We start from the raw sequence: 15,952 nt of genomic DNA on the forward strand, positions 1-15,952 counted from the left end.
TCTTTCTTATCTCCAGATGTCATGCCAATTATTATCTGCTGAGTGAAGGAGGTGCCTTATTGTCAACAGTTGCTGGAGGAAACAGTTATATCTATGTGACTCCTACTCAGTATTTTTGCCTCTGGGTATGTTAATTACATTTAGAGCCCAAACCAGTAGAGCTGCTCTTCTGAACATCAATCCAGTAAGGAATCTAAGTGTATGCCTCATTTTACACACGCAAGTACATTCATGAAAATTGCTTATGCTTTTGAAGCTAGACAGGTACTACAATTCCTTACGTGAATCCAATTTCTTGATGATGAATTAAGAATGAACACTGCCTTATCTAGCTACTGCAAACATCTGTTCTGTATCAGACTGAAAACACAGTATCTCTATTGTAGTGACTACTGCAGTCGTCAAAATGTTGCCACAAGAGTGAATAAGGAAGAGGATGGACAATGCTACTTGAATAAAACATAGGGTGCCACTGAAATTAGATGAAAACTGTGACGTATTTTAATGGAAGTAAAAATCAGGTTATAGAAAGGAAAAGGCCCTGAATCTGATTTGGTAAAACACAGGGCTGTAGAGCAGAGTGGAGGGATTTCTGAGTGTGCATAAAGTAATCGGTATGAAACTGCTGTGGGGAACTCTCCATGCTGGGAAGGATTTGTAGCATGGCCAGAGAGGATGTACATCAGGTCAGAAAACATGATGATACAGCAGAGAGCTGGAGAGAAATGAAGTGGCAAGCCTCAGAACAGCCACGAGGACAAGGAGAAGACCTGTGAGCACATCTCTGCACCAGGAACCACACTCCCCCCTTTCTGGGAAAACCAACAGTGAGTTCCCTGCCACAGCTACATAGCACCATCCATCAGATGTCAAGGAAAACATGTCTGAAACATATAAACATAAAAGAAAACAGCAATTCTAGCACTTAAACTGTACTGACAATACCTGTAATTGCATTCAAAACAATAAACTCCAAGCAGCTGGATGTTCATGGTACCTTTGATCACACAGAGTTATGAAGTCGTGTCAAAAAAGATGAGGCCTTCCAGAGGACTTCTTTGGAAGTGTGCTTGATGGAGGATGCTTTCCACCTGTGTCTGATAACTCCGTAATGAATTTAAGCCCCAAATTTCTTCCAAAAATGCACGGAGGTTGCGCATGCACAATGCACATACTCTGCTCTGAAAGCTCCACTCCTCCCTTGATGGTAGGAACCAATGTGATAAAGCAGAAGCTACAGTATGCTGAAAGGACTACACACATTTGAAACCACTGTATAAATATATGCATATACATAATCAACATTATCACGTAGGGTTACCAACAGCTCTGCCCACAAAGGGGAAAGGATAGAGCTACCTGGCCTTCCCCTTACACCTTCATATACCAGCATAAACTTTGCCACTGAAGAACCAGAGCCTTAAGAAGAATCACCAAAATGCCTTCCTGGAGAACAGCATCTATGAGGACACATCACCGAGAAGTAGCTATCTGCCTAATATGCACATTTCTTTTTTGTTTTACAGGGAAAATATATTCTTAGCATCCACAGTAGTACTTTTTCAAAGAAAGGTTATATAAAGCGATACAACACACACACAGATACACACGCAAAAAAGAAATGTGAATGACTCACTGCACTTAGGCAAACTAAGTTGCGTAAGCCTGTTTTTCTCAGCTCTTAAAAAAAAACAAAACAGCACATACACAACCCTAAAAAATGAGCTGAAATTCTCAGTTATGAAAGTTAAAATTGTTGAATAAAAGCAGAACTCCCTCAGCTTCTCAGGGTCTTTCACGCCCACATCTGGTGTAGTGTTTACCAACGGATAAAAATAGAAAGTTGAAACTTAATAGACCCTAACATTTATCACAGTATTTAAGAATCAAAACAGAAAACATCAGAGAAGAGAGATCAACAGCTACATTTTGAAGGGAATTTAGTTAATCCTCACTGAAAAACTACCCTCTAGGTGCTTAGCAAGGGCAGGCCAGAAAGAAAATAATCAACTGTACTTCTTTCAAATCAACAGGTAGATAACTATAATAATGCAACCTGAAAAGAATTTAATCTTTTTAAAAAATCTTGTGGAATGTCATTTAAACGATTACATTCATGACATATTAATTGTTGCAGATGACATCATAGGATTTGGTTTCTTTAGACATGTACAAAATCCATCTTTCTTGCTAAAGGGCAGGGGTATTTTCTTACTTGCCAGAGCAAGCAGTTGACAGCACACATGCCAGAGGTGGAACATGAGCAGATGGGGAACTCCATATGTCACTGTTCGGGTGGTCAATAACCATTATGTGTCTGAGGCGCAAGGCATCACCAATCAGCCCGTCAGCAATATCTGTTCAACTTTGGATTTGGAAAAGACATCAACAGTTTGGCACACCAATTTTGAGGGCTGCCAAACCATGCCTTTGAACAGATAGGCCACAAAATTTAGATAAATTAAGCCCTGAATTAGGGAAGGTGTAACACGAAATCAACCTTCTAATGTATTCTCAGAAGTATGATCCACAATAATTTAAGAAAGCGTTTGCAAATAATCCTTCTTTTAATTGCAGTAGTAGCATTACTTTGGTGAATTATTCAAATCTACTGTTGATGAGATAATATCAGGCCAGAAAATTATATGAGTCAGCTAACCTACTCTCACAAGATCCTGTTCTCTCTCTCTCATTCACAGCACACAGGCACATAGCACACAAGCAACATGTGATTGATTAGCAATTGGATCCTACGAGAGCATGAATGTCGAGTCTGGGGGGCTGCTCACAGGCTGAAAGCACCACTTGGTGAGAGAGAAGACTGGAGTGTATCACTGCCCATGCCCATGTCTCTGACACTGAGCACAGCAGTAATGCCAGGGCAGCCAGGAGGACCCTGGCCATGACGGAGTGGAGCAGAAGAGCAGAGAAAACTGCACTGGTAAAGGACAGAGAAGAGGGGAACAGAGGAGGGGTGGCTGGGGGATGGCCGAGAAGGAACCTGAGGCAGAGGAACAAGAAATTTGAAAAGTGAGGCTCTTTTACAGGCAACGCCAAGTACGCACTCGACTAGTACATATTATATGTAAAAAGAAAACCCTGAGCACATTTTGAGTTAGAGGCTGCAACTCTTATGTCGGGATTCTGGCACCTTCATTCTGGCCTTGTGACTGCAGAAGAAGCCCCTGATGGCATTCTAGCCTCACAATTCAAAGAGCTGCTGGTTTTGTTTTACATGATACGTGGGACACGAGTCCTGGTCCTGTGCCCACTGCCTGTTACTTATTCAACATGACAGACACACAGAAAAGAGAATAGAGTATATTTAGAGGAAATAAAAGCCTTGACTTTAAGGCCACAAGCCACAGCTCAATGGTTCCGTAAGATATCTTTAGAAAAACACCATTTTCTGTGTTGTGGTACATCAACATTTTCTATTTGAATAGAATATTGATTTTTGAGCTACAGAGTTGGTGCTACAGATGATAAAAAACAAATTCTTGCTCTCTGTCACAAGAGCAATCAAAGCAGCACTCATTTTCAGAGAGCTCATGGATAACCAGACTTCAGTTTTAAACTGTTGCCAGTATGTCAGCTTTGAAGTATAGGTTTAGAGTACGCCAGTAACCTAGCAATCTGCCGGCAGTCCTGCCTCAGACAGACAGACAGACAGCATTCAGGAACCAGTTCTGCTCTGACAGACAGCCCAAGGCAGAATCAGCAGTCCCGCTGCCTTCAAGTCAATCTCAGTTAACACTAATGACACGAAGAAGAGCTACATTCGTGGACTCCAAGCAACTGCCTTCACTTCTCCCAAGATGCTTCCTGTATTAGGGTGAAAAGTCCTTCAAAACTGAAAACTAGCCTAGGTATGGTTTCAGAAACACACACAGTCATGCTGCATGGCTCTGCCCTCCACTTCAGGACACTGCAGGTCAGGGCAGGAGACAGGGTTGAGCTGAGGGAAAGTACACCACGCTACACAGCAGCAACACCACGACGTCTTTGCTAAAGATCTATTAGTAAAACACTGATGAAACAGAAATTTCAGTAAGAGAAACACTGCAAAATGTTCCATTCTGGGAAACCCGATGAAGGACAGTTCATACCACTGACTGCTTTAACTTGCTTTAGAAGCAAGTTGCTGTAGGCACCAGAAACATCTAGCACCACAACACACAGCTCTGCGTGGGTCATTTGTGCTGCACTGTGCCACATAGACTGGGTCCAGAAATGATACAACTTTGTCAGCTAAAATGAACTAAAAAATATCTGTGCATTAATGAAACTTAAGTGCGTAATCGCAGATAATTCAGTTTGATGGGTATGAACAATACCCATATGGTTGAGAAAGACACAGGAGGAGCTGAAAGAAACCATGTGACACAAATCTAAGACCTATCCTTTAATGTTAACTCTATCAACTCTGTCCCATTAGAAGTCATATAAATTAACTTCAAGATCTGAAGACACTTTTTCATTCTGAAGAATAAAATAAAGCAGAAGAAAGTTCCAGTCCTATCAAGTTTTATGTGGGTAGTTAACTTTATTTCCACAGTCAGGTCACATAAGTCAAATCATGTATACATCTTCACATAAGGCAAACTTTTCATTGTCAGCCTTTTCAGAGCAGGAATAGTTTTGAATGACTAATACAAGCCAGTATATTGTGTATGTGCAATTAATATTATTTCAGTATATTTGGATTTCCATTCGACTTTTGTCATTCAAGAGAGCCCCAAAACAAACCAACCCGTTTATTTCCTGCATTCTGTCCTTCAAACAACATGACAAAGACAAAATGCCCTGTCAGATGGGGCAAAATTCAGTTTTACAAGAATTCATTTTTACTGAAAGCTGCCAAAAATATCTACTTGGGTTTCACGGCCTCGTCCTGACCAACGACAAGGAGCTCTGAATTCCACTGAAGATGGAGAAGATTACATTCTGGTACTCCACAGTGCTTACACTGATAAATTAACTTTATTTTTAGGAAGTACAGACTCTACTTTCAGAAAGTACCCCCACCACACCCAGCTTCTATTTTAAAGGACAGGCAAGAATCTACATATTCAAGCCGGATTAGTTACACCACTGATTCAAGGCAAAGGTAGGGATTTTTTCTCTGTGTTCTTCACCGATTCTCCACATCTTCTTGATCCTCCTTCCTTCCAAGCAGGAGGACAAAGAATAAGAGTATCACTTTATTCATTGCAAGACTATATGACTGCAAGGAAGCAATGAGGACTGAAAAAGGAAACGGAGAATGACACTGAAATTGTGTGTTATGTATTTACAGTGGACAGAAGTGTGCTTTCTCTGAAAATGACAGTCCAGCTGCCAGATTATGCACTGGGGTTTTGCTGAGGCTATAATTTATAGACTGACTTCATAGTTGCAAGTGCTAAATGTTGACTGGTTGGCCGAAGTCAGAAGACTGATACCCTAGCCCTGCAAAATGCCAGTCTGACTGAGTGAAGCTGGATAGCTGCAACTTGGTAACTCACACACACAAGGTTTCTGACTGGGAACCCGTGTGCTGACCATATGAAACACACTGCTGCTCTAATCCAGGCAGATTAAGTAAATCAGTTCCTGACCAAAAAACATCACTGCTGGGCACCCTTCTCCAGCAGACAAGCCTGAAAGGATAATGAGGGGAATTAAACTGTTCTTTCAGCCCCAGAGGCAGGGCTGTGCCACACTGGCAGAGCTGCTCAGGAAAACCGGAACGACTGCTGTGCTGCTAGCCTTGGCATTGAATTAAAGATGCTAGGCTCAGTGATTACACTAGACAAGTCACACGTGACATCCAAATTCACTTCCTGGTCCTGAGGAGACAGCTGAAAAGCCAGATACAGAGGCTGTTTTCTTTCCATAAAGACTGTTTTAAAATATGCTTCATGTATGAGGGTATGATGAGCATACTGATATATATGTGACTATTAATTACATATTAATGAATATATTAGTGTCTGTATTTAATAGAGACGTATTAAAGATACATGAATATACATAGTATGTTCATGTGTATTTCACAGAATTACACATCATTCCTTCCTGGAATCATCACTTCAGCTATGCAGACAGTTACTGCTCACCTGAAGAGTAACAAGTACTTCTTCTAAATCCGCCTCAAAAATATTAGTACTAAATTCAAGGTATACCGCATTTTTATTGTTAATTATGCCATTCCAGACATTAAAGCCACCAATATCTGCTACAGCTACCAAACACTGTATCCCACACAATATTTACTCTTTAAACAGACCCTTTATTTAATGGGGAAGAGGTACAAATGAAGCCCAAGCACTCTGCACATGATACTACTCTTCAGAGTTCTGGTAACAGCTCAAGCAATGCTATGCCACCTGGAGTTGCTTCTGGTGGAGAGAGGTTGCATGCTGACTGGAGCACTGATGAAAACAGAGAACCGATCTGTAGTTTAATAAAACTTTTCCATGAAACAGTGTTTGCTTTGCTTGGACTCAAAGAACGAGCATTTGTTAATTTTAGCATACAGCATGAGCACAGATGGGTCTACTTTTTGCTGCGCTAGCCTAAACCAGTAATAGAAATCTAGTAGCATACAGCTACAAACTGGCACATGAACAATTTGACCCTTTTCATAATCTTTGGATTCAACTTTAGCTGTGAGTTCATTATAATTCCAATATAAAATGACTCGGAGAACAAGAGAACAGCAACAGTCTGTACCATTTTCTATTTTACATACTTATTAAATAGACATAGGCATATGTACATTGCCTCTGCAGATAGCTGGTATATGCAATTACATGACAATTTTTAGTATATACACCCCTTTTATTCTCATTTTCAAGGATGAAAACTCTGATAATATAAACAGTTGGTAGCAGAAGGTGTCGCCTATTTGACTATTGAAATAATTGACAAGTACAGCCCTACAAGTCAGTTCAAAGAATACTATAAGAGAAGCCTACTCAAAGAAATGGTAATGAAGGGGAGGATGTGCTGGAACATTGTATGTGCTGTAAAAGCAAGACTCTCTCAGCTGCTGCATGTCTAATTCCCTTCAGTCACTCACAAATTAAGTCCAGCTGATTGTCACCTGCAGTTGCAAGCAAGTTCTTTACAAAAACTTCTCTATTAGTAGCTATGGGTAACCTGACCAACCTTGGAGCTCTGCCTTCTTCTCTACCTGCAGAGGTATGCTTGTGTTTAGGGAAAGAAAAGAGAGAAGAGGAAAAAAAAGAGAAAAGAGAGAAGAGAGAAAAAAGAGAAAAGAGAAAAGAGAAAAGAAAGATGTAGTACACCAAGACTGAAAAACAAACAGGTCAGGCATGATATACTAAGTTACTGTCTTGATCCACCACTTCCAAATGAAAATATGTCCTGCATAATCAGACAGCTGGAAGCCTCTGTCTTATTAGTGGTCAGTCATACATTGTCTTACAGGTAGCTGAGATACAGGGGTGCCTGGAAGGGACTGCAGGAAGAAGAAGGGAGTGTGGAGACTCAACAAGCTAGCAATGGTTGCAGGAGATGGATCAGAGACATGGGAAATATTTGGATGGTGTTAGCTGCCACAAAATTTAAGTCTGTCAAAAGCATGGAGAAATTTCAGTTGTGCACTTATATAATAATATAGCTCCTGATGTATTTCACAAAAAGCCTGTACTATGTGGAAACAGGTGAATGAGCACAAGCACAAACTATTCCCCAGCACTGCCCTGCAAAAGCAGTATTTACTGCTTTTCTTTGCCTTAGAAAGCCTCAAGACGACATACAGGAATTAAGTCCTGTCACCCCTCTGTGGTGCAGTATTAGCCTTCTTTGCATATACAACACAACAGCAAGCTCAGAAGCATCTTGTGTATCCTGATTGCTAGTGACACTTGCCAAGCTCTAGGCCACATCTACGTACCACAAAGACCCCTTTCGTAACAGACATAGTTGAGCTGGAGGAGAAAGATAGCAGCAGAGCACATGTTTGCTCCCAAGCCCCCTTACTACACCTGCCCAAGAAGGGATTTTCTGTCCTGTGAGGGGAATTCCTCCGACTAATATCGAAGTTTCCACCCCACCAAGCTAACACCCCTGTTCCAGCTCAGCAGGTGAGAATTTAGGACAGTGGAACCATGAGAAAGAGATTGTGGACAGTCTCCCCTCATCCATTGCCCAGACCGTACCTTGCCCTCTGAGAACACTTCCTCCTGGTGGTGCTCCATGAGAGGGAGAGAAGGTGCTGTGGTCCCAGGTAGTGCTTGTAGGGATTTTTTTTTTTTTTCACTTTCACTGTATTGATCTAGAACTCTGGAGAGATGAATAAAAGGCCCTAAAATGCACTTCAGAAATTGCATTTCACACTAGGTGCACATTTTAACTTTAAAGTCTTGAGGGCCCATTGCCACAATGTGTTACATTTCCCACTGTTACACCAGACATCATTATCATCTTCTAGCAGAGTTCCATGCACTTTGCAGGCAGTTTTTGTATCTCGTATTTCATCACCTATTAGGGTACTGAGAAATAAGCCCTATTCTATAAAAGAATTAGGCCTAAGTACGTATCAAAACCAGTATTTTGCAAACCCTAATCTCAAGTAAATTCTGACACTCAGAGACAAGAAAAGAACTATGCAGCCATATTACAATCCTCAGAACAAAAAAACACTTAGCCCTTGTCTGTCCATGAAGGCATCTGAACCCTTACAGGATTGTGTTGAATGTTGTTGTGCTCCAGGATAACATACAACTTTCTCGGTCTAGCTCGTTAGACACGTTGTTCAGGCCCAGCCGCCAGTCTGAAAGGATAGAAGCCAGGTGTTTCTCCTATCTACCCTTGAAGGGGCTAAGTCTAACACATGTATGTCAGTGTACATCTACTCCACTCATTGGGTCAGGCTGATACAAAGAGTAATAGCCACCACCTTCTTTTTCAGCATTGCTGGAGCTGATACAGGTTTTACCCTGGATGTGGGACAATCTTCAAAACCACTGGAATTGCACTACTGACCAGCAAATTACTGACGTGGACGCAGGGCATGCATGAATGCATGTATAAATGAGTGAGCCTCCACAGGTGGGAAACTGGGGCACCCATCTGAAGGTGGGGAGACCTCTATTTTGGTCACCAGATGAAGTACGAAAGCAATCATATGAACAGGAACAAGAACCCAGTTCTTTTTCTTACCAGTCATGAAAACCAAAACAAAACTTTACACACTGAAAAAAATCTCTAATGCACAAGGGCGTAGGCAGTAGCCCAGCAATTGTATTATTGCCTCGCAGCAAGAAACAAATGTGGATTTGAAGAGAGGAGACAGATAACTGAATTAATTTGTCTCAGAAGTCAGCAATCCACTTGCTGTCTAAAGAATGCAGAAGTTTAATGCCAGTGTCTGGATTCCACTCAGAGACACAAACATCTGCTGTCTACCAAAGCTGTCTTCTGGATGTGACCTGTCCTCTGACCAGGCCTACGACAGTCTTTCACACAGGTGCTTTCCCCTCAAGTTAAGTGGTCCACATCACCCCAATAAGCTCATTACAATCAACTGTGCTGGCGTTTTCTGCTTAGCTTGACATTCTTGCCTGTTGAAACTCCTCTGACCTTGGGGCTGTATCCCACGGATCCTGCTTTAATCCACCCCTACATTTTTCCATAATGAGGCTCATATACCCCTATACACCATATACAAACACGCACAGAGACAATGTTTTAAATAATTAGTAATTTTCCCTTAAGGGTAAAAATGTTCTGTAATACTATTTCTTTTTGTTATGAAATAATGTAAACGAACTTGGTGTGGTAATATTTTGTAATACGGCTGTGTTATGCAATTAAGGCTGTAGGGTTCAGATGGCTTACATGCACCTGGAGATACTGACACATGCTGGAGACTTGGAGCTGTTGAAAAGCACTTACATGTCTCTATGCATGTACATATACATGCACATAAATACACAAAGTGACATACCTATCATCTGCCTACATCTTTTTACAAAAAAATACTAGGTACAATAAGGTCTGTGTAGTTTAATTTTGGCTCATTTCCTGTTCTCTTCAAAAGATCTCTTTGTAAACCTTAAAAAAGAAAATTTGTGACTCTCTTTAGGGAGGTAGATCTCATCTCCTGCCTTCTCTTCTGCTAAGACATGTAAACGCTGTTGACTTCAGCCAGTGTGTGTTTGGGTCAGTACAATTCAATATCCTCAACTTTGATTTTGATTCTTTTCCTCAGCTTTCAGTTTAGTTTTGATGAGGAAAATGTAGAAACCTGCCAAATGTTCGTGTTTGCAAAGTAAGTCCTACTGACAAAAGCGTAAGAATTTATTTGTTTAGTGACTTTTTTCCTTCTTCTCCTTTAAGGTCATCATTGGGTTAAGGTGATGTGAATGACATAACATTCACATGAAAAACAGTTTCTCACTTCATCTTCCTCTTTCTTTAATTCCAACAAAGACAGTGGCTGACTTTGCATAACCAAAAGTTTATCTAAAAATCACAGTGGACTATATGGTTCTGCCTAGAGAAGTTAACCATCAGTGGAGTTAAACATCAGACTGCTGGCTGCCTCAGCACAAGCATCACCGTAAATCACATGCCTGTCCTGGCAGGAGCAGGCATTTTTTCACACTTTCCATCGTCCCACAGATTCTTTCATCTCAGGATTGTAAGACAGCAAAACTGTGTAGGAAAGGTAGGCTTTTAATACTCACCAAAAAGTTGGTGTGAGAAGGGAAGTAATCTGTTATTGCAGGAAAAAGACAACAGAAAGATCAATGTTTGGGGAATAAGGAAGATGACAATAAGGTTCAGGATCAGTCTTACTTAGAAAATAATAATGGGATAATGGGAATTGCGGTCAAAAAAAGTCAACCCTGTGCAAGGCTAAAAGGTAGAGGAGGAGAAGGGTTTTCTTGAAATAAAATTTTATTAGTTCAACACTCTAAAAACAAAAAAAATGTTTCAGAAATTAGACTGTTGCCATGTGGTTTCCATTTTTTCCCTCCAACTCGCAGTCTGTCCCACCCGGTCCTGGGGTGCTGTACAGGGCCAGACCTGGGACAGGCCACAGTGCAGTTCCACTGCACGAACAAACACACAGACGTGGTTGGCACTGATCAGTGCAGTTACACATCTGAAACACGGAATGACAAACTGACAGCAAAGTATCTATATGTATACCTTACCAGGTATGACCATTCCTTGAAATGGTCTGTAATCTACAGCACTTCCATGACCTGCTCACCGGTATCATGCATGTAAAATCTACCTATCCTTGTAGCAAGCAACATCAGGCTCCTGTAAGAAGTATCTCACACTGCATTGTACACTCAGTGTTGGTCATCATGAGGTGGATCTGACAGCTAAAGCTGGAGGTCTAGGCACAGAGTTCAGGGTCTTTGGCACACAGGAGGTAAGTGTACTCTTCAGCACACTACAACAGAAAATTTATCCAAGTTTTCTCTCTCACCTTTCCTTTACATGACAGCTTGCATGCTCTAGAGCACGTCTCCAGGCATACTTCAGTCAATTTGCTTTCAAGCCCAACTGATTCTAGCTCACAGTGCAATGGCTGCCAATGTTACTGACAATGTATTTATATAGAGTTTTTCAAACTGAGCATTGTAACTGAAGTTCAGAGGGTTTGAAGGAAGGTCTGCTCTAGAGCATATGCTGAACTCTCTGATAAGAAATGCCACGCTGCTTGCTGTAAGCATGTAACTTACGTGTGAACTGAGAGACTAAGCTGCACAGCCTAAGTTACCTCTAGAGTCAATGGAAAGGGGTTGATGCTGCCAGCTGGCATGATTTAGCACACTTTATCTGGGCACCTTCAGATAGGAAGTGAGTATTCACTTAATTAGTAAAATAAAGTCTTGATTTGGGGAATCATTGATCTTGCCAATCTCCAACAAACAATGAGGGTTCTTAATAGTTCACAGGATTTGACCCTAAGGAGCTGTACCTCAGATACACAAATGCTGCCAGACAAAATATTTTGCACTGAGATCATTAAAATGAAATCTCTACCTTAGAGATCTGATTTTGGTTCAGCTTTCTGCATCCATCATGCTAGGATATGTCCACATGCTATAGAGATAACAAATACCACCTTCTTTTACCTGAACCCTTACATTTAGTCCTTATGCCAACAGTTATGCCAAAATGAGCTAATACTGAAAATAATTCTGCAAATACTGTACTGTCAGTCTGTTATGTCAATCACCTGTAGGTGCACAGGGAATCCAAATGACTTTTCTTTTTTCATTCATTAACTCTGTCAAACCACACTTTTAATAGAAGAAATTACTTTAAAGCAAACATAAGAACCCTACTTGACTAAGATGCACTACCAGTGCTTTTTTTCCACATGAATAACTCTCACCCTCATTTTCGTTTTCATAATTACAGAAAATGGGCTGGTTTTTAATGTCTGTTCCAGCTGAGCTGAAGATGTTGAATTCAGACTCATTCAGATTTTAAAGTCTAATTCATGCAGTTGATCCACAACATTAACCGGAGTGCAGGTCTCATCAATTTGATAAAGTGTCTTTATAACAACAGATGGTAATTTGTTGATACTTAAAGCTTTAAATGGACTCTGTTACAAAACCACTTAAAATGCTTTCCTTAAAAAAATAAAAAAAAAACAAAACAAAAAGAAAACCAAACCCACACAAATGTTCTGATACTTTAACCCAAAGAAATTGCTGACAGATTTGTTTTCAGCCCAGCAGAGTACAGAGCTGACAACATATTTTTGCTGGATATGGTAACTTGGGTCTATTTTTAGGACTTTTTTTTTTCTTAAAGTGTACCAAAATAACAGTGGGCTTAAAAATCACCATCTGCTTCTAGCAATGAAATAATTATCTGAAGAATAGCTAATAGGCATAAAAAGCCCACCCCCAACTCTTACATTCTCCACAGTAAGACTGAAAGTCACAATTATGTACTTGTTGTAAGCACGGTTTATTTCATAAAACCATACTGGAGGGTCACAATACTCCTGTAAATGTTCAATATTATATTGAATTATTATCAGTTATTAATTCACCATCGTAAACTGTTTACATTTCAGTCAAGAATGACTGACTGGGAAGTGCTATTGCTATTGCTGTTATGATTTAGAATAATGCTGACATTTAGGGCACAACGCAGACTCTCCCCCTTTCTTACTTTAACTTGGATTTAGTTAAGGTGGGAAAGAAGTCTGATTTGTAGGGAAAGTTGGTTTTGGGTTTGGTTTTTTTTTTCAAACGCCCATTACAGCTATTCTGCAATTAGGATTTGCAAATGCATGTAAAGAAATCTGACCTGGTTTGCGTCCAGCTAGTTTGGATACTGATAACAATGAATCACTACGTCAGTTCAAGACAGCCTAGGACCTGGGCTCTTGCTCATTGGCTGAAGCCTGTCACCACAGTTTCCCAATCCTCAGCAGAGTTTATGCCTGTGACAGCTCGAACAACTGACTGCACAACAAGATAAAACCCGGCCCCACAGATATCCCCTATGCTCTACCAGCGCATCAATAGCCTTAGGAAACGAAGTGATGTTATCACTATCAGTCAGTCCTCACCCTGGTATCTTTTGAACCCTTACACAATGTAAATTGCACTTGAAAGAGGTAGAGGAGAATCCATTAGTTTTCTGTAAATGGTTAGATGGAAGACAAAGGCTCAAGCTAGCGTCCCCTTCCCACCTCCCTCCTGGAGAAAAACTTGTGTAACTTGGTCACCACTCTTTCCCTTGGAGGGCTCCATCCACAAAATGCACATACCTGTGGTTAGGTTAGATGACACACACTCCCTCTCCTCAGCAGGGGATGTCCTGGGCAGTAGGAGCAGGGATTGCACAGCAGGACAGGCAGAAGGTGGCAAAGGCCAAAGAAGGTAAGAAAATTGGTTTCAATAGTACGAGCACTAGTGGGACTGTGTTCACTGGTTCTGTGCTTTCAGTAAAGATGACAAATTTTCAGTTGTAGTAATTTCAGTTTAAAACATTTCAAGGTTTTGAACCACAGAACAGCAGTTAGCCTTTTAGTATAATTTGCAAGAAAGGCGCTGTGGGGTTTTTCTTCCCCATGATACTCTATGAAAAAACGTTTTTTTCAGACATTAAGATCAAGTCTTCTAAAGATAGAAATAAGATAAACCACAGCAAGATGCTCCGAACAACATGTAAGACGACTTATAAACAACCAGTTTTACAAAACAAAGAAGCTTTCGAAGTAGTAGTATTTAACAAGTACCATTTCTAACAAATTTGTCATCATGGTATTTAATTAAAATCAAAGCTCATGACAGCAGCAGTTCAAAAAAGGAGATGCCTGTAATTCATATTTATACTTGGTGGATTAGAATTTTTGTGAAAATTAATCGTCTAGCATTTAAAAGACCTGCTAGTGACCACTGCAGCAATATTATTTAGGCTTTCAGATTTTGACAAAAAGAGATTAGAAAAATCATGGAGAAACATATTGGCTTGTTGGTCTGTCCTGTTCTGGTGAGGACAGGACTTCTTCATAGTAATGTGCAAGAATCACCTATCTCTAGTAAACAATTACCAAATAATTTATTCATGAGGGAAATTTGTTCTTATTTTTTTCTGAGTAATTAATAACTAGCGCAAGAAAGGGGGGGGAGGAGGGGAAAGGTAATTAAGGGAAGTAGTGGGTTTGACAACTCTAGTGTTCTCTGGACCTTTTCAAAGGGGACCCTCTTCACTGAAGAACAGTTGCAGAAAAAAAAAAACCACCAGATTATGAATAGCCAAGATTTTAGTGATCTCACTGGGAATTACACATTTAGTTGGAAGGCATTAAAGGAATAAGGTTACAGACTTAAGACCTGATCCAAATTCCATTATGTAAATGGAGAAAGAAAATTTTGTTGTCTTAAAAGGAAACTGAATTTTGCTTTTAGTTCCCAGTTAATGAGATATTAGTAAATGTAGAGAACTGCAGGGGAAGTGATGAAGGAGAGATGCCATTTTGGGTTGTTTTGTGGGTTTTTTTTAATATTAAATACTTATCTAGGCTGCGATTTACTCAGATTTATCATCGTAAGACTCTCCATCCTACTGACTCCATCCTTCTCAAGTGGCATGCAGATCCAATGGAAAGGCAAGTTGCAACTGACTTAATGTCATCCTTAATGAATGAACGGAAATGGGGCATATCACAGATTCTAAATGTGTAATTAGTGTCTAAGAATGAGCAAAGAGAGCTATGTAACCTGCACATGATCCACGGGTCATATATTCCCGGCAATATATTCCTTTCTTCACAATAACATACGGTTATTGCTGTTACTAAGGATATTGCTTGGTTTGAATCAAACACTTCATAGATTCCGCTTTTACAGTCTGGACACTTCTGTGGTTTGTTTGATCCTGCTAAAGCGGCTTTTGTTAGTGCATGGAATCACCTAAACAGGCCCCAAATCTGCAAAATGATCTCACAAACAGGTCCTCCCACTGCTGCTAAGTGATACTTAGATCAACTGGGCTCGTACTGCGCACTCATGTCCTAGCACCTGAACTCAACCCCAGGATAAAGGATTAACCTTTTGTGCTGCAAGGTTCCGAAAACTCTCAGCTCACTCAGCAACTGAGTTTGCACAGCAGGACCTTTCGAGCAGCATGTCACAGACATGAGATTTTTGTTTCTTCTCTGAAGTTACAGGTACACATAAGGGTCTACAAATAACATGAATTTCAACAAAGGAACAGATCCATTTTGATCTGCTAGTTTTATTGAAAATTAATAAATTCAGGCCATGTATAAACTATCCAGTCATACACTATAAAGGTTTAAACAGTGAAACCACAAGGGAAAATAAACTAACATCTCTTCCCTTTTTATCTTACAAGTGTCTGAAATGAATTTGTTGCTAAAGAAACCTGATATAATTGTGACAGAGTGTTTTGAAACCCTTAGTGGAGTTCATCTGAAACC

At 40.3% G+C, this 15,952-nt stretch overlaps 1 protein-coding gene across 8 annotated transcripts in view; it reads right to left on the reverse strand.

The window, feature by feature from the left end:
• Nucleotides 1–15,952, reverse strand: part of AUH (AU RNA binding methylglutaconyl-CoA hydratase) — a 171,324-nt gene that overhangs the window by 31,064 nt on the left and 124,308 nt on the right. The window contains exons 12-13 of one of the 8 annotated variants that reach the window (XM_069776522.1): nt 13,775–13,945; nt 10,704–10,732 (exon numbers count right to left, since the gene is read on the reverse strand). The exons of the other annotated variants lie outside the window; for them this stretch is intronic. Of the exons in view, the coding sequence (XP_069632623.1) occupies nt 13,781–13,945 (165 nt within the window). The 3' untranslated portion in view covers nt 10,704–10,732; nt 13,775–13,780. The remainder of the gene's footprint in view (nt 1–10,703; nt 10,733–13,774; nt 13,946–15,952) is intronic. 8 annotated transcript variants of the gene reach the window in all.

Source organism: Haliaeetus albicilla, chromosome Z (assembly GCF_947461875.1).
Source record: "Haliaeetus albicilla chromosome Z, bHalAlb1.1, whole genome shotgun sequence".
In the NCBI taxonomy this organism is placed as follows: Eukaryota; Metazoa; Chordata; class Aves; order Accipitriformes; family Accipitridae; genus Haliaeetus; species Haliaeetus albicilla.